This window comes from Pongo abelii, chromosome 18, assembly GCF_028885655.2.
Source record: "Pongo abelii isolate AG06213 chromosome 18, NHGRI_mPonAbe1-v2.0_pri, whole genome shotgun sequence".
In the NCBI taxonomy this organism is placed as follows: domain Eukaryota; kingdom Metazoa; phylum Chordata; class Mammalia; order Primates; family Hominidae; genus Pongo; species Pongo abelii.
The window spans coordinates 26,419,973-26,443,847 of NC_072003.2; the positions used below are offsets into that span (position 1 = coordinate 26,419,973).

At 39.5% G+C, this 23,875-nt stretch overlaps 1 protein-coding gene across 1 annotated transcript in view; it reads right to left on the reverse strand.

Moving 5' to 3' along the window:
• The window catches only part of LOC129050879 (ubiquitin carboxyl-terminal hydrolase 31-like), a 52,095-nt gene that overhangs the window by 17,012 nt on the left and 11,208 nt on the right, over positions 1–23,875 (reverse strand). The window contains exon 3 of the mRNA XM_063717319.1: positions 322–459. Within this exon, the coding sequence (XP_063573389.1) occupies positions 322–459 (138 nt within the window). The remainder of the gene's footprint in view (positions 1–321; positions 460–23,875) is intronic.

Consider the following 23,875-nt stretch of genomic DNA (forward strand, 5'->3'; position numbering starts at 1 on the left):
CTAGAATAGAAAGCAAACATATTCTGCTTTAAGAACAGTTTAGTGAAATGGAATCACTTTTTTTAATCTGAAGCTCATCATACATGCAAATGTTTCCCCTCTCATCAGACTATAAATTCCTTGGGGACAACAGCTCTTGTATCTTACACTGCCAGCACAGTAGTAAACAAAATGAAATGTCCTTTAAGTAGCCATTGAATCTTATACTCACCCAGAGCTTAGTCAATTTCATTGTATTAACGCAATGCAACAAGTCCTCAGTAGAAAAATCTACACACTCTCATGGCTAGCTGACTGCCCTAGGGCAGCATGCGTCCTTACCTTCAGAGGAGGCTGGCCACTCTGCTTCACTGAATGGTTGAGGTCTTCATGAACTCGGTCCAAAAGCCACAGCAGAAACTCCTGGGCATCATGCTGGGAATTTCCCTGGTACTGCAGTGCATTCTTTGACACAATAGTCTATGCAGGTAAATAAATCAGCATGAACAGCTGTGAGTTCCTGGCTTTAAAGAAAAACTATTTATTCATAATCCCAAAAGGGATGCAAGATCTCAAGGGTGTTAGAGAGTACTTCCCAGAAGGAGTGAAAAGTAAAAACAGATGCCAGTGTAAAAACCTCACCCCTAGAAACATGTACCAGAACCCTTAAAATGCACTTACTCCAGCAATTCTACTTTTAGGAGTGTAACTAAAGAAATCATCAGAACAGCCTGCCAAGACTTCTAAGAAAATATTAATCAGGGTTTATAAAAGCAAATAATTGGTAATAACTTGGACATCTTAAAAAAGAGAATTGGTTAAGAGTAGGAGGAGCTGAAACAGTAAAGACAGTTAAATTATGATACAACTACATGACATCCTTAAGAAATACTATATTAAGGGAAAAAAGGTTATAAATAAGTAGTGTGAAATGTGAATGTATTCCTGTAAAAATTGTTTAGGGGGGTATAGACATATACATACAAAGAAAAAGTTCTAAAATAACACATACCTACATATTAAGTATTATCTCTGGGTGATAGAATAACAGGTGCTTTTTTTCCTTCTCACTTTTCATATTTTCTACAATGAATACATGTTACATAACAAAGCAGTTAAAAGTTTTGTTTCAAACTTTACAAGATTGATTTACATTGCTTTTGCTAAAATGCTAAACTTTTATTAGGTAAGATACATAACAGCTTCAAGATTCATCACTCATCAACAAAGATTTAATAAGTGTCTAAGATACTAACAGCCTAGTGACGGGGACAGGGAGAAAGTCCACGCTTACAGTGTAGTTACTGGGATGGTGGTGATGGATGCCAAGTTTCTCATAGTCAGAGAGGGAAGTTACAGATAAGCAAGGAGGGAAGGCAATGAATCAGCTGAAGTTAGTATAAACTCCTATTTAGCTTAACATAGAGATGAACAGATAAATAATTACAGATATTTATATAAACTTGGGTTCACATCCATATATCTGTACACTGAAAGGCGAAGAAGTAGTGACACCCCAGTAACAATGTACACATCCAGTGCCCATATCTTGGTTTCTAATACCATTTTCCAATATAAAACTAGGGCTCCTTGGAGAAATGGCCGATTCAAGGACATTGGGACAGGGGACATGTCAAAGGGACACAGGAACCAATCTAAAAGAACTCCCAACAGCCAAAGCTGGAACAATCTGATCAACAGAATAAACAATATTGGGTTATAACCCAAAATATAAAAAAGTATTAATTGATATAATTAAATGACTGAATGAATAAATAGGGAGAAGAGACAAATCTTCCTTACAGAGGAATTCCAAATAATTTATATCAATAATCCCCCCTCCAGGAGGTAAAGCTTACCACCCCTACACCTTGAGTGCGGTTTGGGATAGTGACTTACTTCCAAAGAAAGGAGAATGGAAAGAGGAGTAGAAAGTAACTTATAGTTACTAACACAGTAACTAACACTGCTTCAGAGAGCTGGGCAAGGTTGACATCATCAGTGGTAAGTCACGTTGCTAGCATGTGCACTTGATATGTGATGAAAAGAACATTTTACCTCTGGTCTTCCTCCCAAAAACCCATGGCCTCAGTCTAATCATAAGGAAAACATCAGACAAAACCCAAACTGAGGGACATTCTGCAAAAAAAAAAAAAAAAAAAAAAAAGTGACTGGTGCTTCTCAAAACTATCAAGGTCTTCAAGGATAAGGAAAGTCTGAGAAACAATCACAGACCAGAAGAGACTAAGATGATGTGACGACTAAATGTAATGTGTTATCCCATGGGAGCCTGGAACAGAAAAAAGGCACAAGAGAATAACTGGGGAAACCTGAATAAAGTATCAAATTTAATCAACAGTAATGTACCAGTGTTAGCTTCTTACTTATAACAAATGCACTACAGTGACACAGGATATTAACAAAAGGGAAACTGAGTATGGGCTTCATGGGAACTCTATGCTACCTTTGCCACTTTTCTGGAAATCTAAAACTATCCTAAAAGTTTATTTAAATACGAATATATATATTTACAAACTTTCTATAAATACAAATATGGCAGTTGTGTATATGCGTATCATGGGAAAAGAAGAGAGGCTAATTAAGAAGTAAAAGGATGGTGGTGTTAACTAATAGACAAGAAACCCTTCCAGGAGATGTCATTTGAGCTGGGCCTTGAAGATAAAGAGGCAGGGATTCAAGGCTGAGGAAGCAACATGCACAAACACACAAAGGTACAATATGACACCTTCAAGGAAGACCAACAAGGTAGAAATAGGCCTGAAATTCCAGATCTATTAGACAGAATGGGAGGAGATCAAACAGTAAACAGATTAGGCAGAGTAGGAGGGTATGAAACAGTAAAGTCAGATGCCAGCTCAGGAAAGATTTTAAAGGCCACTCAAACATGGCACAGGGAGCCATAAATGAAATGGTAAATTAAGATCATGGGCTCTGGAGCATACAGCCTGAGTTCAGATCTCTGTTGCCCCACTTCCTATTTGTGAGGCCTGGTACTACTCTCCTCCAAAGTAAAATGGATAATAATGACTCAGTGTGATGAATAGATTTTGAGAATGCATGCCAAACATTTCACTTGTAAATGAGATAAAACCAGCACTCAAATTTTAGCCATATTATATATGGGAGTAAAGACAAATCAGGGGGCCGGGCGCAGTGGCTCACACCTGTAATCCCAGCACTTTGGGAGGCCAAGGAGGGTGGATCACGAGGTCAGGAGATCGAGACCATCCTAGTTAACATGGTGAAACCCCGTCTCTATTAAAAATAGAAAAAATTAGCCGGGCGTGGTAGTGGGCGCCTGTAGTCCTAGTGACTTGGGAGGCTGAGGCAGGAGAATGGCGTGAACCTGGGAGGCAGAGCTTGCAGTGAGCCAAGATCATGCCACTGCCCTCCAGCCTGGATGACAGAGCGAGACTCTATCTCAAAAAAATAAATAAATAAATAAAAATTAAAAAGAGAGAAAGCAGGAGAGGCAACTGCACAATGGGAGAGTAGTTAGGAAACAAACTAAAGAGGCAAGAAATAATGACAGTCTAAGCTAAAGCAGTGAGGACAGAATGGGAAGGCAGATTTGGGAGAGATTTAGGAATTTGAGTGGTAGAATCAATAGGATTTGTGACCTAATGAATGTGGAGAGGGAGGAAGGAGGCATTAATGTCACTCAGGTGTCTTACCTAGATGATGAGCAACTGGTAGTACCCTGTATCAAGATAGAAAATAAAAAAGGAGGAAGTCCAGGAAAGAGTTCCCAGAATGAGTCCCCCCTTTCGAATCCATTGTAGCTAAAGTTCTATGGAAGCTCTGAATGGAAGTTACCTGGTAAACAACTGAAAAATACAGATCTGTGGGCTCACTGGAGGAGTCTTGTGCTAAGGACAAAGATTTGGAATTCAACAGATAGGTGGTGGTAGAAACCTCAACTAAGGCTGAGAGTGCCCAGACATCATCTATAAGAGATCGAGCCAGAGGCCAGAATGCAGAGGTAACCTATATTTAGGTGGGGGGCTCAAAGAAGCCCAAGAAAAACACCATCAAAGATGTAGTGAGAAAATCAGGAGAATGGTGTCTAAGAGTCAAATGAAGAGAGCTTCAAGAAGAAAAGGGTGATCAACAGTGTGAAATGTTGAAGAATGATAAAGGAGGCCAGAGAACGAAAAACTGTCTACTATATTCCAATTAAGACAACGATTACAGAGGTGAAAAGAAGGAACAGATTTGCGATTTGCATCACAATCTGATGATCAGTTTGATGTGAATCAACAAGAAAATATTCATTTATAGATCTTGAGATTCAGATTCGGGAGGAAAAAAACAAAGGGATATCACAGAGAATATGGAGGTGTCACTGACACAACTTACTGAATAAAAGGAGCAAGGGAGAAGGATCCTGATAGCAACAAAGTTTCAAATACCTGGAAGGGACCACTGGATGCCATCTCAGAAACAGGTACACAAGGAGGAACAGGCGTGATGGGAAGTCTTCACCACGGTACAAAACCTCCCCACTAAATCACCAAATCCAAGTGCTTTTTCCTCAGTCTTCATGTCTATCTCCCTTTAGCATTATATATATGTAAACGGCCCAGGCATAGTGGCTCACGCCTGTAATCCCAGCACTTTGAGAGGCTGAGACAGGTGGATCACCTCAGGTCAAGAGTTCAAAATCAGCCTGACCAACATGGTGAAACTCCGTCTCTACTAACACAAAATTAGTCGGGCGTGGTGGCACATGCCTGTAATCCCAGCTACTTGGGAGGCTGAGGCAGGAGAAATGCTTGAACCCGGGAGGCAGAGGTTGCAGTGAGCTGAGAATGCACCATTGCACTCCAGCTTAGGAGAGAAGAGTGAAACTCCATCTCAATAAAAAGAAAAATAATTTTTTAAAAAAATCTTATTCCATCTTGAAATGGTTTGGCTTATGGCCTTATGTTCCCCTCATTTAGAAGAATCAAAACCAAAGGCATTAGTATGTATAATGGAAGAATGTGAGCTACAGAAGAGAAGATTTCCTAATTTTAAAAAAATGAATAGCCGGGTGCGATGGCTCACACCTGTAATCCCAGCACTTTGGGAGGCTGAGGTGGGCAGATCACCTGAGGTCGGGAGTTGAAGACCAGCCTGACCAACATGGAGAAATCCCGTCTCTACTAAAAATACAAAATTAGCCGGGCGTGGTGGTGCATGGCTGTAGTCCCAGTTACTCGAGAGGCTGAGGCAGGAGAATTGCTTGAATCCGGGAGGCGGAGGTTGCGGTGAGCCGAGATCACGCCATTGCACTCCAGCCTGGGCAACAAGAGTGAAACTCCGTCCCCCCAAAAAAAAGAATTGATAAAAAACATCATTAGCACTAATGAAACCTTGGTTGACTCGGGATGTAAGACAAACATGTAGGTGTCACTATACTGACGGATCGAAAGAGGAAAGCAGATGACACCAAGGTCTCCCATTTCTGACTTAAGTAGGTAATGAAAGAGGAACAGAGGAAGAGATTAGGGGACCACAGTTTTGAACAAGCTGCGTTTGAGGTATCAACATGATCCCAAGTGAGGTTAAATCTGGTGCTCAGGAAACAGATTTGAGCTGGAAATTTGAATCAGAGCAGCACACGCCTATCACATGAGACAGAACCCAGGGAACATCTGGTAAGAAGAGGAAGCAGCCAGGACAGAATCTTGAACACTGGAAAAGGTCACAGAAAAGCTGCCCGTGAAGAAGCAAAGAGGTGGCAGCCAGGAGAGAGAGAGTGGCATCATACAAGTGAGGACAGACAAACCTCCACGGAGGCAGAAGGAACAATGAAAACTACCGCAGAAAAGGCAAGTCAGGCAGGCTCTGAGGCAGATCCTCTAGAATAGCAAATTAAGAGGTTGCTTGCTCATGTAATCTCAGTGAAGCAGAATATTTATCAGAGAGGGTTAAAAGAAACAAAGCAAGGGTTTGAATGGCTGCCAGAGATCATTCTTCATCACCAAGGAGCTCAGTTATAAAAGGATGGAGGAAAGATGCTGTGACCATCTGGAGGGGACCTTCAGGAGCAGAGGGACCCACAGGCTAAGGGAAGGAGCTAACAGAAAGGAGATATCTGAATAAAGATGATTCTTCAGGCTGGGTACAGTGGCTCAAACCTGTAATCCCAGCACTTTGGGAGGCTGAGGTGGGTGGATGACCTGAGGTCAGGAGTTCAACATCAGCCTCATCAACATGGTGAAACCCCATCTCTACTAAAAATACAGAAGTTAGCCAGGCATGGTGGTGGGCGCCTGTAATCCCAACTACTTAGGCGACTGAGGCAGGAGAGTTGCTTGAACTTGGGAGGTGGAGATTGCAGTGAGCTGAGATCGCATCACTGCACTCCAGCCTGGGCAATGGAGCAAGACCCTTACTCAAAAAAAAAAAAAAAAAAAGGTGATTCTTTGGTAAGAGGAAAAGGAGAGATTGATTTAAAAGAGGCTGCAGAGGAACTGGCCTTAAACAGAAGGTAGGTAGGAGAGATGGAAGAGAAGAAGGTAAAGATAGTCCTGGATGCAGATAAACTAGAGATAGGAAAGCAGGGAACCTGGTTTTTTGAGTTTATTTTGTAAAGAAAGTAGAGGACAACTGCCAAGAGGAGCTCTTAGGTGTAACAGGGGTAATGACAATCCCATAGCATAGAGTTGGGCCACACAAACTGTCAGAAGTACAGCAAGCTTCTGTTCTGAATCCTCTCTCTTAATTGACTCCCAATGGGGAAAAAATAGAAAAAAAAAAAAGTCTCAGCATAGACATTCCTAACAAATTAACTGAAATCAAACTCTTCCTTACATTTCAAAGCAGATATTTTATACACAGCATCCATTCAGATTTCAGGGTGGAGACTACATTCAATTATCAAGACTGCATTAAATTTATTTACGCTTCTGTCCACTATCACTTCAACTCACCCACACTTATCCACCAACTGCTGTGTTCTAAGGCAGAGTGCCAAGGCTGCTCAACAACATGTTTGTTGGGCACGACCAAACAGGTAACAGAACGTCCACAATCCTCGTAACTAGGGCAAAAACCATTCTGGGTCAACCCCACCCTAAATCACTATATCAGACCCTAAAGGAAATTTAAGGAAAAGAAAATCTCAATACACAAACACAAAAGGTCCTCTTTCTGCCTCTTTTTACCCCTCACAATGGTAACTTATTCCCACTGCAGACACCCAGGGGACTACTTATCTTACCTCTTCCCCAGACAAAACAAAACACAGAAGAATCTAATGGCCAATCCTTTAGTATGTATCATAGAAAAAAAAAATCAGTAGGAGTCAAGAATCCTAAGCTCAAGCTCCGGCTCTGCCACAAACCACTGGTTATCAGAGGCAACTCACTGAACCTGTGATTCGAATCCTGGTTCATCAAATGAGCAGATGAGACCCCTGCATCCCAAATCTTCACCCAAGCCCTTCCCCAAGAGTCCCGGCAAGTGATCTGGTATACGTTTTTGGTCACATCTGATGTTGCTTTGATTTGCCTTTTACGATCTTTTTTCATAATTAAACCTTAGTTTATTTGATGTCCTAAATTAATCTTTCTGTATGTTTGCAGTTTTGAAAAAGTTGATTATCAATGTCCTCTGTAAATAGAAGCATTGCTACAATCTGAGAAATTATTTATGTCATTTCTATAGAAAACAGAATGTGGGCCAGGTGTGTTGGCTTATGCTTGTAATCTCAGCACATTGGGAGGCCAAGGCAGGAGGATGGCTTGAGCCCAGTTCTAGACCAACCTGGGCAACATATCGAGACCCTGTCTCTATTTAAAATAAATAAAAAAAAAATAGAAAAGAAAAAATAAAACATGCACCTTCTTAAAATTAATCTTACATATTTGTGTCTATTTTACAGAATTTGGGTATAGTGTTTCTGTTTGGAAAAAAATATTAAACTGAGTCTCTTGGTCTCCTGGCTTAAATCCTGTACATCCTACTATAAAACAAGTTTGACCCCTGCTCCTATTTTCCCCTCAGTTGGGATGATCCTTAGCATATAGTTACTAAATAATAAAGTAAAAGGCAAAACACTTACCAGGTTTTCAAGTTTCACAAAATTTCTCCTTACCCTTCAAAGAGAGAATGTTTTTATTTTTTTCCCTTAAAGAAAAAAAAAAAAAAAGAGTTGGAAACATGGGTCAGAAAAGAAAAGAGCCATAAAATGAGACATGAGGGTCTTTCTTCCTGTAGAGCCCTAGTAAAGAGGTCGAAGCATCCCAGGCTCCAGGGAAAAGATACTGACTGGTCCAAGACATCCTTCACCTAACTCCAGGAAGAAGAAGAAAAAGCAACGGTCAGTCACTGGTGACTTCCACCCATGGGAAATGGATGTGGCAATATTGGTCTGACATGAATGATCGGGAGTTGGACTTCTCTTTTGGGAAGAAGGGTAGCTTGCAAGACTCAACAAACCCAATCATTGCCCACTTTCTTTGATTCTATGCCAGAAGAAACACAAAATTTGTTTCCAGTGATCATGGACAAAAACAAAAACAAACAAAAACAGAAGAACTCAGGAGGACAATAGTATTTACATTTTTAGAAAAAGAAATAGATGAAATGCAAACAGCTGGGTAGTATCTAAAAGTGAAATCTGGCTTATGGGCTGCTGCTGGAAATAAAATAATAAGCGCTTGTCTTGAGAAAAGTTTCATCTTTTGAATTTTACTTTCAGGACGCCTACTAAGTTGATGAAGAATAATTAGCTAAAACATAAGGGATAAAATTTGTACAAATAGATGAACACTGTAAAAACAGATACGACTCATGAAAAAATGGTAATATAGTGTCCATGCAATAGTATGACATACTAGGACACAGAATAAATAGGGCCTTCTGTGCCCTTCATGTATTCTTTCTCATCTTCTCCTCTGAGGGGAAAGGAGACAAATAAGACTGAGAGGCCCCTAATATTTGCTGGCTGGGGCAACAGCCCCTTGAAAGGGACCCTAAGGCCTCTAGGCTTTCATATGTACTTCCCCTAGGGCTGGAATGCCCTCCACCACACCCTTCAAACCACTCTCCCTCCTCAGAAAGATAAGCAGGGGACCCTGGTGGGAGAGGAGAGAGAAATGAGGCACAGGGAAAGGGGGCTTCCATCCAGGATGGAAAGACAACCTGATGAGGACAGGAGCAAATGCCACACACATTCCTTGGACTCTGTTCACATTTGGCCACAGAGAAAAGCATGTTATTCCTGGTACAGGTTGAGTATCCCTTATCCAAAATGCTCAGAACCATAGGTATTTCAGAGTTCATGTTTTTTTCAGATTTCTGATTATTTGTATTATACTTACCAGCTGAGTATCCCAAATTTGAAAATTCAAAATCCAAAATGCTCCAATGAGCATTTCTTTTGAGCATCATGTGAGTGCTCAAAAAGTTTCAAATTTTGGAGCATTTCAGATTTCAGATTGTCAGATTTAGGATGGTCAACCTGTACAGAGCTCCTGATCCTTCCAGGCACGAGGGCCAAGCATAGGATAACTCAAGTATAGGTGTCCATCATATCCAAGTTCTCAGGATCCAAACTCAGGAACCAAACAGATTTGCATAGCAAAGAATATCTGCACTGCTGTAAGATTAGTGTCAGATTTTAAGCAAATTCATATGTACCACAAAGACCTAGTGGCAAAGACTCATTGCTGAATAACGACTAGTAAAGTATGCATTCCTCACCTAAAAGAAAAGGCTATAATAAAGGGGTTGAGTAATGGTTACTGCATTTCAAGAAATTATAACTGACTCGTGAAACCACATAACTAAGGGTTGAAGTATGGTCAAGAGCCAGGAAAAAAGGGAGAAATAGTGAAAGGAATATCCTATAAGTGGATTCAGCCAGACAAACAAGGAGCAAAAGTTGTCCCAACTGATTATACAAGTAGCAAGAGAAGACCTCCAAGTAAGTATTTACACAATGGTAAAAACTTTCTGCTAGAAATGCAGTAGAAAAAGAAAGACTGGATTATGAATACCAGAGTTCAAGTTCTCATTCTACTACTTTTGATTTTTTTCCTTTTCTTATTTTTGTTGTTGTTGTTGTTGTTGTTGTTGTTGAGATGGAGTCTCTCTCTGCCCAGGCTGGAGCGCAGTAGTGCAATCTCAGCTCACTGCAACCTCCGCCTCCTGGGTTCAAGCAATTCTCCTGCCTCAGCCTCCAAGTAGCTGGGACTACAGGTGCACACCACCACGTCCCGCTAATTTTTGTATTTTTAGTAGAGTTGGGGTTTCACCTTGTTGGCCAGGCTGGTCTCGAACTCCTGACTTCAAGTGATCCTCCCATTTCAGTCTCTCAAAGTGCTGGGATTACAGGTGTCAGTCTCTGCGCCCAAACTTTCTAACATTTTTTACTTAACATGTGCTTCTCTGAGCCTCAGTCATCTTTTCTGCAAAATGGGAATGGTGATAGTAATGCTTTTCTAGAAGGATTACTATAAGGCTTTAATGAGATCATAAAAGCATTTTGTAAAGTCTAAAACTCTGTACAGATGCTATTATGTTAGTTTTGAAAAACAGAATAAAAAAAGAAAAGAATCACCCTATGATACTACACAATCCTTAAAAATGCCAAAGAGAAAGAAAACGAGAAAATATCTAAAGCATTAGTTCTCTATCCTGGCTGCACATTAGAATTACCTGGGGAAAGTTAAAAATAAAAACCATGTCCTGGCAGCAGCCCACTGCTAATTTTTTTTTCAAGTGTGACTTATTTTTAATGACTATTTCTAATGTGAAGCCAAGTCTGAGAACAAACACAGCCACATTGGAAAAGCTCCGGAGTTTCACTTCCAAAAGCACCAAAACTTATTGGAGGCTCCTTTGTCATAAGCGCATTATATGACTTCTTACATTACGTTTTATTCATATCTCCAGGACATACCATCTCACATGCATCACTAGACAGTGAACAGGAATAATGTCTTACTCAATATTACTTCCCCAATACCTAGCAAATACAATGCTTGGTGCAAAGGGTAACAATAACAGTTAATACTTATTGAGCGCTTATACTGTATCAGGCATTACGCTTATTGCTTATAGATGTTATTTTCTATAAAATTCACCCTTAATGGCTGGGTGCAGTGGCTCATGCCTGTAATCCCAGCTACTCTAGAGGCTGAGGCAGGAGGATCGCTTGAACCCAGGAGGCGGAGGTTGCAGTCAACTGAGATCGCATCACTGCACTCCAGCCTGGGCGACACTGCAAGGCTCTGTCTCAAAAAAATAATAAAATAAAATAAATAAATTCACCCTTAGGAAATTCCCTACGCTGTATTCTTATTTATGGATGAAAAAACTTAGCCTCAGAGAAACAAAGTAACTTTTCAAAGTTATCACTCTTCTTTTGTTCTTTTTTTTTTTTTTGAGACAGTCTCACTTTGTCCCCCAGGCTGGAGTGCAGTGGCACAATCTCAGCTCACTGCGACCTCTGCCTCCCGAGTTCAAGCGATTCTCCTGCCTCAGCGTTCCAAGTAGCTGGGATTACAGGCGCATATCACCATGCCCAGCTAATTTTTGTATTTTTTGTAGAGACGGGTTTTACCATGTTGGCCAGGCTGGTCTCAAACTCCTGACCTCAAGTGAGCCGCCTGCCTCAGCCTCCCACAGTGCTGGGATTATAGGCATGCGCCACCGTGCCCGGCCAGTTACCACTATTCTTCAACCTCAGCTGATTAAAAAAGCCTTAAAATGTTTTTGCCCATAATCCTTCTTCAACAAAGTACCTTAAAATGATTTGTCCCCATATAGGACTCAGCATCATACAGAGCTCAGGTTCTTCATTCTAAACGTCAATTCTCAGTTAGACATAAAGCACGACTGAACTACAGCTGCACCAACCCTGAGGCTTCAGGGAATTTATCTGCTCTTAAATAAATCCTTGTTAAGCAGTTTTTGTTTTGTGGCAATTTGTATTTCTTCCTATGACTGAAATATGGCCCAGAAACAAAAATGCTGTTTATCTAATTGGCGTGTTATTTGAGAAATAAGGAGGAATGCAGACAATGTAGAATGATCAAGTTGCAGCATGTGAAGAACTATGTCCTGCCCAAGTGTCCCAGGATGCTAGAGAAAGCAAACACACCAGAGACAAAGATCTGGCTTCAGGGAACTCCATCCGTCTCTCATCTTGCAGCATGTAAAGAACTATGTCCTGCCCAAGTGTCCCAGGATGCTAGAGAAAGCAAACACACCAGAGACAAAGATCTGGCTTCAGGGAACTCCATCTGTCTCTCATCAGTAATGTAAAGGGGGTGTGTTCTTCACCTTAAATGCTCAAGCTGCTCTTCTGGTGGAGATTAATTCCACCAATAGTTCATCCTTCCCCACACAACTTAAGTGGCCAAGACTTGCTGACTCCAAGTTTAGAGTCAGCTCAGGTCACCAAAATGTATTTAACTACCCAATCAACTAACTCAAGTAACTCAAAAATATCTTCTTTTTGGACTCTTTCTCATTTTTCCAACACAATCTACCATTCAAAACTATAGTAAAACAAACCCTTTTTTTAAGGAGGAAGGGGGGAAATTTTGACTTACAATCAACACAAAAAAGCAAACGTCCAGTCCCAATGCAAGTTGGTCATCATACAGGAAGAATGATAATCTGAAAGAATTAAAGTTAAAACTGAAAAGCCACCTAAATATCTAATAAATTATTATATATTCCTGTCATGAAACATTACAAATGGTTGAGGGTTTAAAAAGCATCAAGTTGTACACTTTAAATATACACAATTTTTATGTGTCAATGATATCTCAGGCTGTTTAAACACAAGAGACAGACCTATGGAGCTTTAAACCAAAGTTTTCCATTTATAGTAACTCTAAACCCAAAGCCCAAACCAACCTCTGGATCTTAACCACTGGGGAAAGAGACAGCAGCCAGCATCAAAGGAAAATGAGAGAGAGAAAAAGAATGTATCCCTACAGCTACATCCAGTGGCCTTTTCAGGCCATCCTGGCTTGCCAGGTGGCGGGAGATGAATGCTTAACCCTAGGAAGAGAAAAAAAGAATGGCAGTGGCAGCTTTCTGAGCAAGTAAAAGAAGGTAGAGGAGGAACATACAGACTTACGAACTCAGCACAATGACCCTGTCCACAGCACAAGAGCCAATCAATGTTCTTCACTGAGTGGTGCTCCTCTCCGAAGTGGAAGTAAAGTGACCTATACATCCCAGGAGGCAGAATAAGGTGGGAAAGGCAAGGACTAGAGGAAAAATGAGATAAGGCCTTGAACTACCCCTAAGCCAAAGATGCATATATTTCTTCTATAAACACACACAGATTATATATACACACACAAGAGGCAAAATCCTCTTGATTTTGAATATATTGACATTTTATTACAACAGACCTAAAATGTTTTTGACTGAAGCTGATTTTATAAGGGGATCCAAAATATTCTGGAAATAACCTTGCGTTGACTCATTATTCTGCTATTGCATGTTTATAACTGCAACATCACTTAGTAGTAACTAAGGGAGACTATTCATAAGCAGATCCAGCAAGTTTCACTATAAATTATGCATTCACATCGCCATAAACCCAGAGTACTCCCAGTAAATTGTAACTGCCTGAGACGCTTGCAAGTCACAGACCTGCTGTGGCACTCTACACAGCCAACCCTATGGATACTTGACAGGCAAGCCAGGCTGACTCTTAGGCCTCCAATCAATCACAGCCTCCGCCCATTCTTTCAATCCTGGACACAAGAATCAGAGCTCCTAAAAACCAGCACAGACACCTCCAGCTCATCCTGGCTCCAGTCTTCTCCTAGCAAAGTACAATTTAGAACCTTCCCAGCCTAGGCCTGGCCTGGCCCGGCCTAATCTTTACCAATTCTAGTCGGTTCAGGCCTTGGTCATCTGCCTGTCTTATGTGGATGCTAAATGGATGAGTGTGTGAATATACAGACAGTAAACAAAGAGAAGAGTGTGAAATCAAAATAGGGCAATTCCCTAGTATCAAAATGCTACTATCACATAGTAACTTCAAAGAATATATCAAGCTGTTCTCCCTCACTACTAATCAAAGAAATGCAAATTAAAACAATGAAATGCTATTTTCTACTTAGCAACTTAAAGATTTCTTTTTTAATTACAACAGTGGGGTACCACACATTCTTAACAATGCTAGTGGTAAAATCCTTCTGTAAATAAGGTAATAATATGATTTAAGAGCCTTTGAAATAGGTAACTACTGAAAGGAATTTCGTTCTATATAGCCTCAAGAAATAATCAAAAGTGAAAGATTTATGTACAAAATACATTCATTACAACCATAAGCCATCTACATGCCTAAAAATAGGTTATAGTACCTTCATAAAATGATCTGAAAAGTTTTTATGATGAAAATTACTCATAAGACAATACGAAATAAAGATCACATGATGAAAATCTGGATATATGGTTTGATATCAATTACGTTATACACACACAGGGGAGGGGAAGGCAAGTAAGTCAATTTTATTATTTCAACTTGCATATATTTTCCATGTTTCCTACAAAACTTTAGACACTACTCTTACAGAAATAGATGTTATCTAATATCAAATTTTAGCAAAAGAACCCAGACACAAAAGAATATATACTTACTGCAAACCAAAACCACAATGAGGTACCACTTCACGCCTACTCAGATGGCTATAATGAAAAAGACAGACATTAACAAGTGTTGATGAGGATATGGAAAAACTGGAACCCTCACACAGTGCTCGTGGGAATAAAATGGTATAGCAACATTGGAAAAGTGCCTGACAGCTCCTCAAACAATTAAACACAGTTACCATATGAAACAGCAATTCCATCTCTAAAATATATCTGAGGAACAAAAACACATCTCCACATAAAAATCTGTACGTGAATGTTCACAGATTTCTCTATACCAGGCACCATATTAGGCACTTTACATACATTTCTCACCTATTCCTGGTTATCAATCCTATGAAGAATGCATCACTTGCCTCAGGTCTCAGAATCTGAACCAAAGTCTCTGATGCTACAGCTCTTTCCCTGTGTTCCTCTGCCTTTCCGGGACAGGCGGGAAGACAAGGTTTCATCATGAGAAAGCTTAAATACCAAGCTAAGAAATTTACATGGTAGTTTCTGTATAAAAAAGCAATGGCAATTTTTGAAAAGAAAAATATGTAATTTCAAGTAAACTTTAATAAGATTCATCTGGCAGCAACCAAAACTATCAATTAGGCCAGGCATGGTGGCTCACGCCCATAATCCCAGCATTTTGGGAGGCCAAGATGGGAGTATCACTTGAGGCCAGGAGTTCAAGTCCAGCCTGGTCAACAAAGTGACACCCCATCTCTAATATTTTTTAATATAATAAATAAAATTTTAAAAAAGAAAAACTACCAATTAGAAAGGACAGAGTTTAGCAATAGTGGAGGGGCTAGAAGACTACTGCAATTGTGTGACTGAGACATAATGAGGGCCAGAACTACAGGAGTTGGAATTATGTGCAAAGACAAATGCTTTCTCTCAAAGTAATCCCCTCTCCCTGCTGAAAGATTCCCCTAGGGAGTCTTCCACCGCCAACTCTAGACACGCTACAGTTTGTCAGCCCAGAAATTACATGATATCCTAGGTTTCCAGAATGACACGTAAACATAAAATCCTAGGTGTGGTCTGACAGGAACAGCACTATCACTCACCACCCCACATCAAGATACTTCTTTGAAGGTAGCACAAAAACCTTAAACATTTTTGACAGATACATCAGCGTAAGTCACGTGCTAGTAACACACCCAGGTCCTTTCACATAGGTGCTATGGGGTAGTTAGTTCATTTTTGGATCCAAATGCAAGATGCAGGATTCTATTCCATTTTAGCCGTTAATTTTAATTAAAGATCTTAATGGACTTGCATTCTCTAACTTGGAGTATATGCTATACCTGTCAAGACATTTACAAATTCAGCTGGGCGCTGTGGCTCACGCTTGTAATCCCAGCACTTTAGAAGGCCAAGGTGGGAGGATCACTTAAGGTCAGGAATTTTTGAGACCAGTCTGGGCAACATACCCCACCTCACAAAAAAATACAAAAATTATCCAGGCATGGTAGTGTTGTGCACCTGCAGTTCTAGCTACTCAGGAGGCTGAGGCAAGGGATCTCAAGCCCTGCAATTCAAGGCTGCAGTGAGCTATGATCGTGCCTCTGCACTCCAGGCTGGGCGACAGAGCAAGACTGTCTAAAAATAATAACAATTTAAAGTTGTATTTTATTTTACTTTTGTAGACACAGGATCTTGTTATGCTGCCCTGACTGGTCTTGAACTCCTGGGCTCAAGCAATCCTCCACCCTCACCCTCCCAAAGTGCTGGGATTACTGTCATAAGCCACCATGCCCAGTCAAATTTTTGTAGAAGACATTTACAAATTCAATTAATATACCTAGGTGAGGTCCTCATCCAACTCATTGGCAAAAATGTTGTTGGGGACAGGATCAAACACAGAAACCTCTTGCATCACTAGAGTACTAAAGGACTGAAATGAGCAAGCAGTAAAATGAGCGTAGCAACGAATGGGAGGGCATTTGATGCTGAAGAACTCTAATGAACCATAAAAGGCACATGGAACCTGCCATCATCAGCTTGCTTTTCTCTCTGGGCTTGTGTACATGAAATCACTTTGTAAATGATATGGCCCTACACAAATAAGCGGCATTTCCATCACTGTGATTATTATTGTTTCTTAAATCTCCTGACAATCAGATGGCTCTCTGCCTTGCTCTTCAAGATCAAAAAAATACCAAAAATTAAAGCCAAAACATGTACTGAGCTAGTAATGCGTTTACAAAGAAGGGTTCCTTCCAGTAGAAGCAGATACCAACAAAGGCATTTGCTGATCAGTCCTATGAAATCTTCTACAGCGTGAACTGTTTATTTGTGGACACACTGTTTGCTACCATCTGAACCCAACAGCTGGAGGGAAGAAGCAACAGATGTTCAGTGACTGGCCAATTGCGCTAGGAAATGCCACAGTCCATGGCTTAAAACAATGATTTCTAAATAGAGAAAGATGACAATCAAATGAAAGACAAGATATCCCGACATGCTCCACTGCAAAAATGTTGTTAAACATAAAAGGTCATTTGAGGAACAGCCAATGAACAATTAATTAGCACAGCAAACAATAATATTTTTGAAGGAAGAAGCAACAGAGGACATAACTTTAAATAGCTGAATTTTGAATGATTTCTTTTCCCCTACTAAATATAAAAGGTTTTTTTTTTTTTTGTGGAAACTATGAGGTCATTGTTTTCCAGAGTCTTTACTATAGGAAACAGCTGTGGGGACTACACAAACAGAGAACACTGCCCTATTTAGCAGCCCCTCATTGTGAGAAGTGTATAGATGGGGACAGGAAAAATCCATCAAGCCACGCACAAATAAAACAAAAGTAGCAGAGTCAAACTAAAAACTTTAAGTCACACAAAGGAAGATGTAAAACAACTAACTCAGGAAAAGCATCTATATGATTACAGCTGTATCTTGATTTAAGAGATAGTTCCATGTTTAGACTAGATCAGTTCCTTTCTACACGGGTCACCAAAAACTTAAATGATTCACATTGCACAGTACCTGAAAATGGTAACATTCAATAAATATAGCTTTTAATAAAAGTTTTCTTGGGATTCTTATGTTCAAATACTATATGACCCAACCAAAACGAAACTTATCCACCCAACTCCAGAATGGCTTTCCATTTTATTTTTCCAATCGTCAAGAGTGCCATCCCCAAACGCCCTGTTTCAAAACCTCTGTTATTTTCATCTCCTCCTCCTTATCCACTCTTCACACGCCCATAAAGCTGCCAAACACTGTCAACACTGCTTCTAACATACATTTTTATAAGCTCAAAAGTCAGAAGAAAGCAGCAAGAGACAAAGAAAAGAAAGTAAGTGAATCCAGCCCAATCCACTATGAGGCATGTGACTGCCCCTCTACAGTATCACCCAAGACTCTGCTTAAGCTTGTGCAATGATAGGAAAAATACTATTATGTGAGGCAGCTCATCCTATTTTCAGACAACCTGCTCATAAATCCTGTATACGAGGCCTGCCATTTCCTTTTCTAATTTCTCTTCTCCCCTCTCAAAGCTTAAAGCCCAAGAGTAATCACAGTCCTCAAGTGAGGTCTGACCCAAGCCCACAACAGAACTGGCCCACCACCAGCACATCCACATTTATAACATCAGAGGCTGGGGCTGGCTGCTCTGCAAGCTGTCTTTGGTTGTGCCATGTTCCTCTCAGATTAATCAACACATTGTGCACCTCCTACAAACCAGGCACAGAGATTCGATGTTGAATAAGACATAATCACTGCACATGAGGGAGTTGGGGGGAGACGGCAATGGATTTAGGAAACTGAATCATTTTGCCTCTGAGAGTGATTTTTCTGTGTTTTTAAACAGTTCATACAACATGGGGATTATCTGATCCTTGGAAGAATGTATGAAAAAATCCATCCAATCCTGCTACCCTTTGAGGGAACAGGCAGTTCTTTAATAGCTTTCCATTTCTTCCTCAGTTATCAGTCAATTCAGGCTTTCCTACTATAGCATTTTTAGTTGATATTTTGTGGAAAGTTATTGATTTTATCAGTGACAGGCAGGCATTCAGCAAACGTGGTTACCTGCCCCAAATTAATGCATATATTTAACATTAAAATTCACACAGATTGGCCAGGCACAGTGGCTTATGCCTATAATCTCAGCACTTTGGGAAGAAGAGATGGGCAAATCACTTCAGCCCAGAAGTTCAAGGCCAGCCTGGGCAACATGACAAAATCCATCTCGACAAAAAAATACAAAAGTTAGCCAGGCGTGGTGGCATGCACCCGTAGTCCAAACTACTCGGGGGGCTGAGGCGGAAGGACCATTTGAGCCTGGGAGGTCAAGGCTACAGTGAGCCAATATCATGCCACTACACTCCGGCCTGGGCAACACAGTGAGACCCTGTCTCTCACACACACACACACACACACACACACACACACACAAAATCGAACAGATTACTTTGTTTTTGAAACTTGACGAAATGATTCTAAAATTTGGAGAAACTTTAAATAGCATGAGAAAGAAGAATAAGCAACAATAACACCATACAGCACCAGTAAAAGAATTGATGAAACAGAATACGAAATTCAGAAATAAACCATAACTCTAAATACAGAGAAACCTTTTGTAAATAAGCAGGATGATCTTAAGGTTGGAGTAACAATGGTAACAACATCAGTTAGCTCTCAGTGAGCCCTGATGGCATGCCAGGCCCCTGCCAAGTTTTTCTCTCATTTGTTTTCACAACAGCCTTATGAAACAGATATACTCTTATCTCCACTTTACAGATGAGGAAATTAAGCCCAAAGAGTTAAGTGCCAAAGGTCCCGAGGCTAGCAAGTGGTGCAGCCAGGATCTGAACACTAACCACTCACTATACTACACGAGATGGGAAATACCAAACCTTAAAGGAAATCCTCACTGTACACATGCACCAAAGTAAACTCCATATTCTAAAGAGATAAATATTTTAGAACACAGTAGAAAAAAAGCTAAAAAAAAAAACAGAAAGAAAAATTATCCTATATACAAGAATACCATTTTCAGCTATATAGTAACAAAAGCAGTAAGGGAAAAGGTCAGGTTAAAAAATATAAATTAAAACTTTCTGTAATATACAAAAGTACCAAACTAAAAGAGCAAAAGAATGAGGGAAATATTTTTATCAAATGTACCAAATGTTTAAGTTGTTACTTTATAAACACACAGACACACACACACACATATATTCTATAGAGAGCTCTTATAAAGTTTAAAAATCAAAAACAGTCTTCAAAATCTAAATAGACATCATAATCAAATGGGATTTATTTCTGGAATGAAAGGAGGTTCAACATATGAAAATTGATCGTAACATGAACAAAATAATGAGAAAAAAGCAAACCATGATCATCTCAGTTGATGCAGAAGAAAGCATTTGACAAAATTCAACACTCTTTCATGATTAAAAAAAAAAAAAACACAACAAATTGAGAATAGAAGGAAACTTCCTCAACATGATAGAAGCAGCATATAAAAAAGCCCCCAGCTAACATCATACTCAATGGTCAAAGACTAAAAGCTTTTCCTCTAAGCCCAAGAAAGAAGACAAGGATGCTTACTTTTACCACTTCTATTCAACATAGTATGAGAAGCTCTAGCCAGAGCAATTAGGCAAGAAAAAGAAACAAAAGCCGTTAAAAATGAAAAGGAAGAAGAAAAATGATCTCTTTTCACAAATGACATGATCTTGTATGTAGAAACACCTAAAGATTCCACACCAAAATCTGTTAGCACTAATAAATAAATTCAGCAAATTGCAGGATACAAAATCAACATGCAAAAATCAATTGCACTTTGATATACTAGTAATGAACAATCCAAAAATAAAACAAAATAATTCCATTTACAATAGCATCAACAAGAATAAAATACTTAGGAATAAATTTAACCAAGGGAGGAAAAAAACGGTACACTGAATACCACAAAACATAGTTGAAAGGAATTAAAGACATAAATAAATGGAAAGACATCCCATCTTCATGGCTTAGAAGACTTAATATTGTTAAGATGACAATATTACCCAAATCAATCTACATATTCAAGGCAATCTCTGTCAAAATCCTAACAGCATCTTTTTGAAGAAATAGAAAAGTCCATCCTAAAATTAATATGGAATAATCTCAAGACACTGAAGCAAAACAATCTCGAAAAAGACAAAACTGAAGGACTCACACTTCCTGATTTCAAAACTTACTACTGTACACAGCTACAGCAATGAGAACAGTGGGGTAAAGATACCTAAAGACAACGCCTAATAAAAACAGACACATAAATCAATGGAATAGAACACAGAGTCAAGAAATAAACCCTCACATATATGAGCAATTGATTTTCAACAAGGGTACCAAGATCATTCAACAGGGAAAGCACAATTTTGTCACCCATGGTATAGTCCTGGGAAAACTGGACAGCCACATGCAAAAGAATAAAGTTGGACCCTTACCAAAAATTAATACAAAAATTAATTCAAAATGGATCAAAAACCTAAACATAAGAACTAAAAATATAAAACTCTCAGAAGAAAACATAGAGGCTTTATGACACTGGATTTGGCAATTATCTATTGAATATGACCAAAAGCACAGGCAACAACAGAAAAACTACAAAAAGTGGACGTTATCAAAATTAAAAACTTGGCTGGGCATGGCGGCTCACACCTGTAATCCCGGCACTCTGGGACGCCAAGGTGGGCGGATCACCTGAGGTCAGGAGTTCGAGACCAGCCTGGCCAACAAGGTGAAACCCTGTCTCTACTAAAAATACAAAAAATTAGTTGGGCATGGTGGTGGGCGCCTGTAATCCCAGTTACCCAGGAGGCTGAAGCAGGAAAATTGCTTGAGCCCAGGAGCCGGAGGCTGCAGTGAGCTAAGATCGTGCCACTGCACTCCAGCCTAGGCAACAAAGCAAGACTTCATCTCAAAAAAAAAAAAAAACACTTTTGTGCCTGAAAAGGCACTACCAAGACAGTGAATGACAGAATGGAAAGTAATAGCTGCTATTCATATATCTGATAAGAAATTAACATCTAGAATACATAAAGAACTCTTACAATTCATCACCACCACTAACAAAAAACTAATTCAAAAATTAGCAAAGACCTCAATAGACATTTCTCCAAAGATATATAAATGACCTATACGCACTTGAAAAGTGCATCATTATTCATTAGGAGAATGTAAATCAAAACCACAATGAGGCCTAGTGTGGTGGCTCATGCCTGTAATCCCAGCACTTCAGGAGGCCAAGGCAGGTGGATCACTTGAGCCCAGGAGTTCAAGACCAGCCTAGGCAACATGGTAAAACCCCATCTCTACAAAAACACAAAAATTAGCCAGGCATAGTGGCACGCACCTGTAGTCTGAGATACTCAGGGGAACTGAAGCAGGAGGATCCCTTGATCCCAGGAGGTTGAGTATAGAGTGAGCCATGACTGAACCACTGCACTCCAACCTGAGTGACAGAGCAAGACCCTGTCTCAAACAAAACAAACAAAAAAAAAGAGATACCACTTTACACCCACTAGGATGGCTATAATCAAAAACAAATGGAAACTAACAAATGTTGGTGAAGATGAAGAAAAATCAGAACCCTCATCCATTATTGGTAAGAATGTAAAATGGTACAGTTAGTGGAAGATAGTTTGACAGTCCCTCAGAAAGTTAAACATAGAATTATATGATCTGAAAAAAGTGAAAACAAGAACTCAAACAGATTAAAGAAAACAAGAACTCAAACAAGGACATTCGTAATACTGTTTAATGTTTAATGATTTATATGGTATTATCACATTGCTAAGTGATAATTTACTTATTCTGTCCTCTTCCTTTGGACGTTTTCCTCCCTACTCTTTTTTTTGTTTGTTTGTTTTACTATAATGAACACGAATCGTGTTAATAGCTTTTTGCTTTGTTGGATTGTTTCTTTAGGATACATTTCCAGACATATCCTTAGAACATCAAAAACGTATGCACATCTTTTTGATTTCTCATGTGTTATATTACGTTGCAAAGAAAAGAAATTACAAAAATTACAGTGCTGCTAGTTGATAGTAAACTCGTACATCAATATTCACAGGATCATTATCCACAATAACCTAAAGGGGGGAACGATCCAAGTGTCTACTGACAGATAAAAGAATAAAAACCTGTTACATACAAATGATGGAACAGTATTCAGCCATAAAAAGAAATGAAATTCTGATACATGCTATAACATGGATGAACTTTGAAAACATTATGTTAAGTGAAATAAGCCAGACAAAAAATTTTTGCACATTATATTGTAGAATTCCCTTTTTATAAGACACCTAGAATAGGCAAATCCATTGAGACAGAAGAAAAATAGAGATTACTGAAGACTAGAGAAGAGTTACTGTTTAATGCATACAAAGTTTTTGTTTGGGATGATGAAAAAGTTCTTGAAATGGAGAGATGGTTGTACAACATTGTCTGTACCTAATACCCCAGGATTGTGGTTTTTTTCATTTGTTTTGTTTTGTTTTGTTTTGTTTTGAGATGGAGTTTCGTTCTTGTTGCCCACCTGGAGTGTAATGGCTCAATCTCAGCTCACTGCAACCTCCACCTCCCAGGTTCAAGAGATTCTCCTGCTTCAGCCTCCCTAGTAGCTGGGATTACAGGCATGTGCCACCACGCCTGGCTAATTTTGTATTTTTAGTAGAGATGGGGTTTCTCCATGTTGGTCAGGCTGCTCTCAAACTCCCAACCTCAGGTGATCCGCCCACCTCGGCCTCCCAAAGTGCTGGGATTACAGGTGTGAACCACTGCACCCAGCCGGATTGTATACATAAAATGGTACATTTTATGTTGTGTATATTTTATTACAATTAAAAAAGTTTTTAAATGCTAAGAGATAAATGAGCAAAGAATGGATATACCAAATTTAAATTACAAAACCAAACTCATTCTACGAATGGTTTGAGTAACCAACATGTACCATTTACTGTGCTGGGTGAAGTTTATTATCAACTAGCAGCACTGTAATTTTTGTAATTTCTTTTCTTTGCAACATAATATAACACATGAGAAATCAAAAAGATGTCCATATGTTTTTGATGTTCTAAGCATATGTCTGGAAACGTATCCTAAAGAAACAATCCAAGAAAGCAAAAAGCTATTAACACGATTCATGTTCATTATAGTAAAACAAACAAACAAAAAAGAGAGTAGGGAGGAAAATGTCCAAAGGAAGAGGACAGAATAAGTAAATTATCACTTAGCAATGTGATAATAC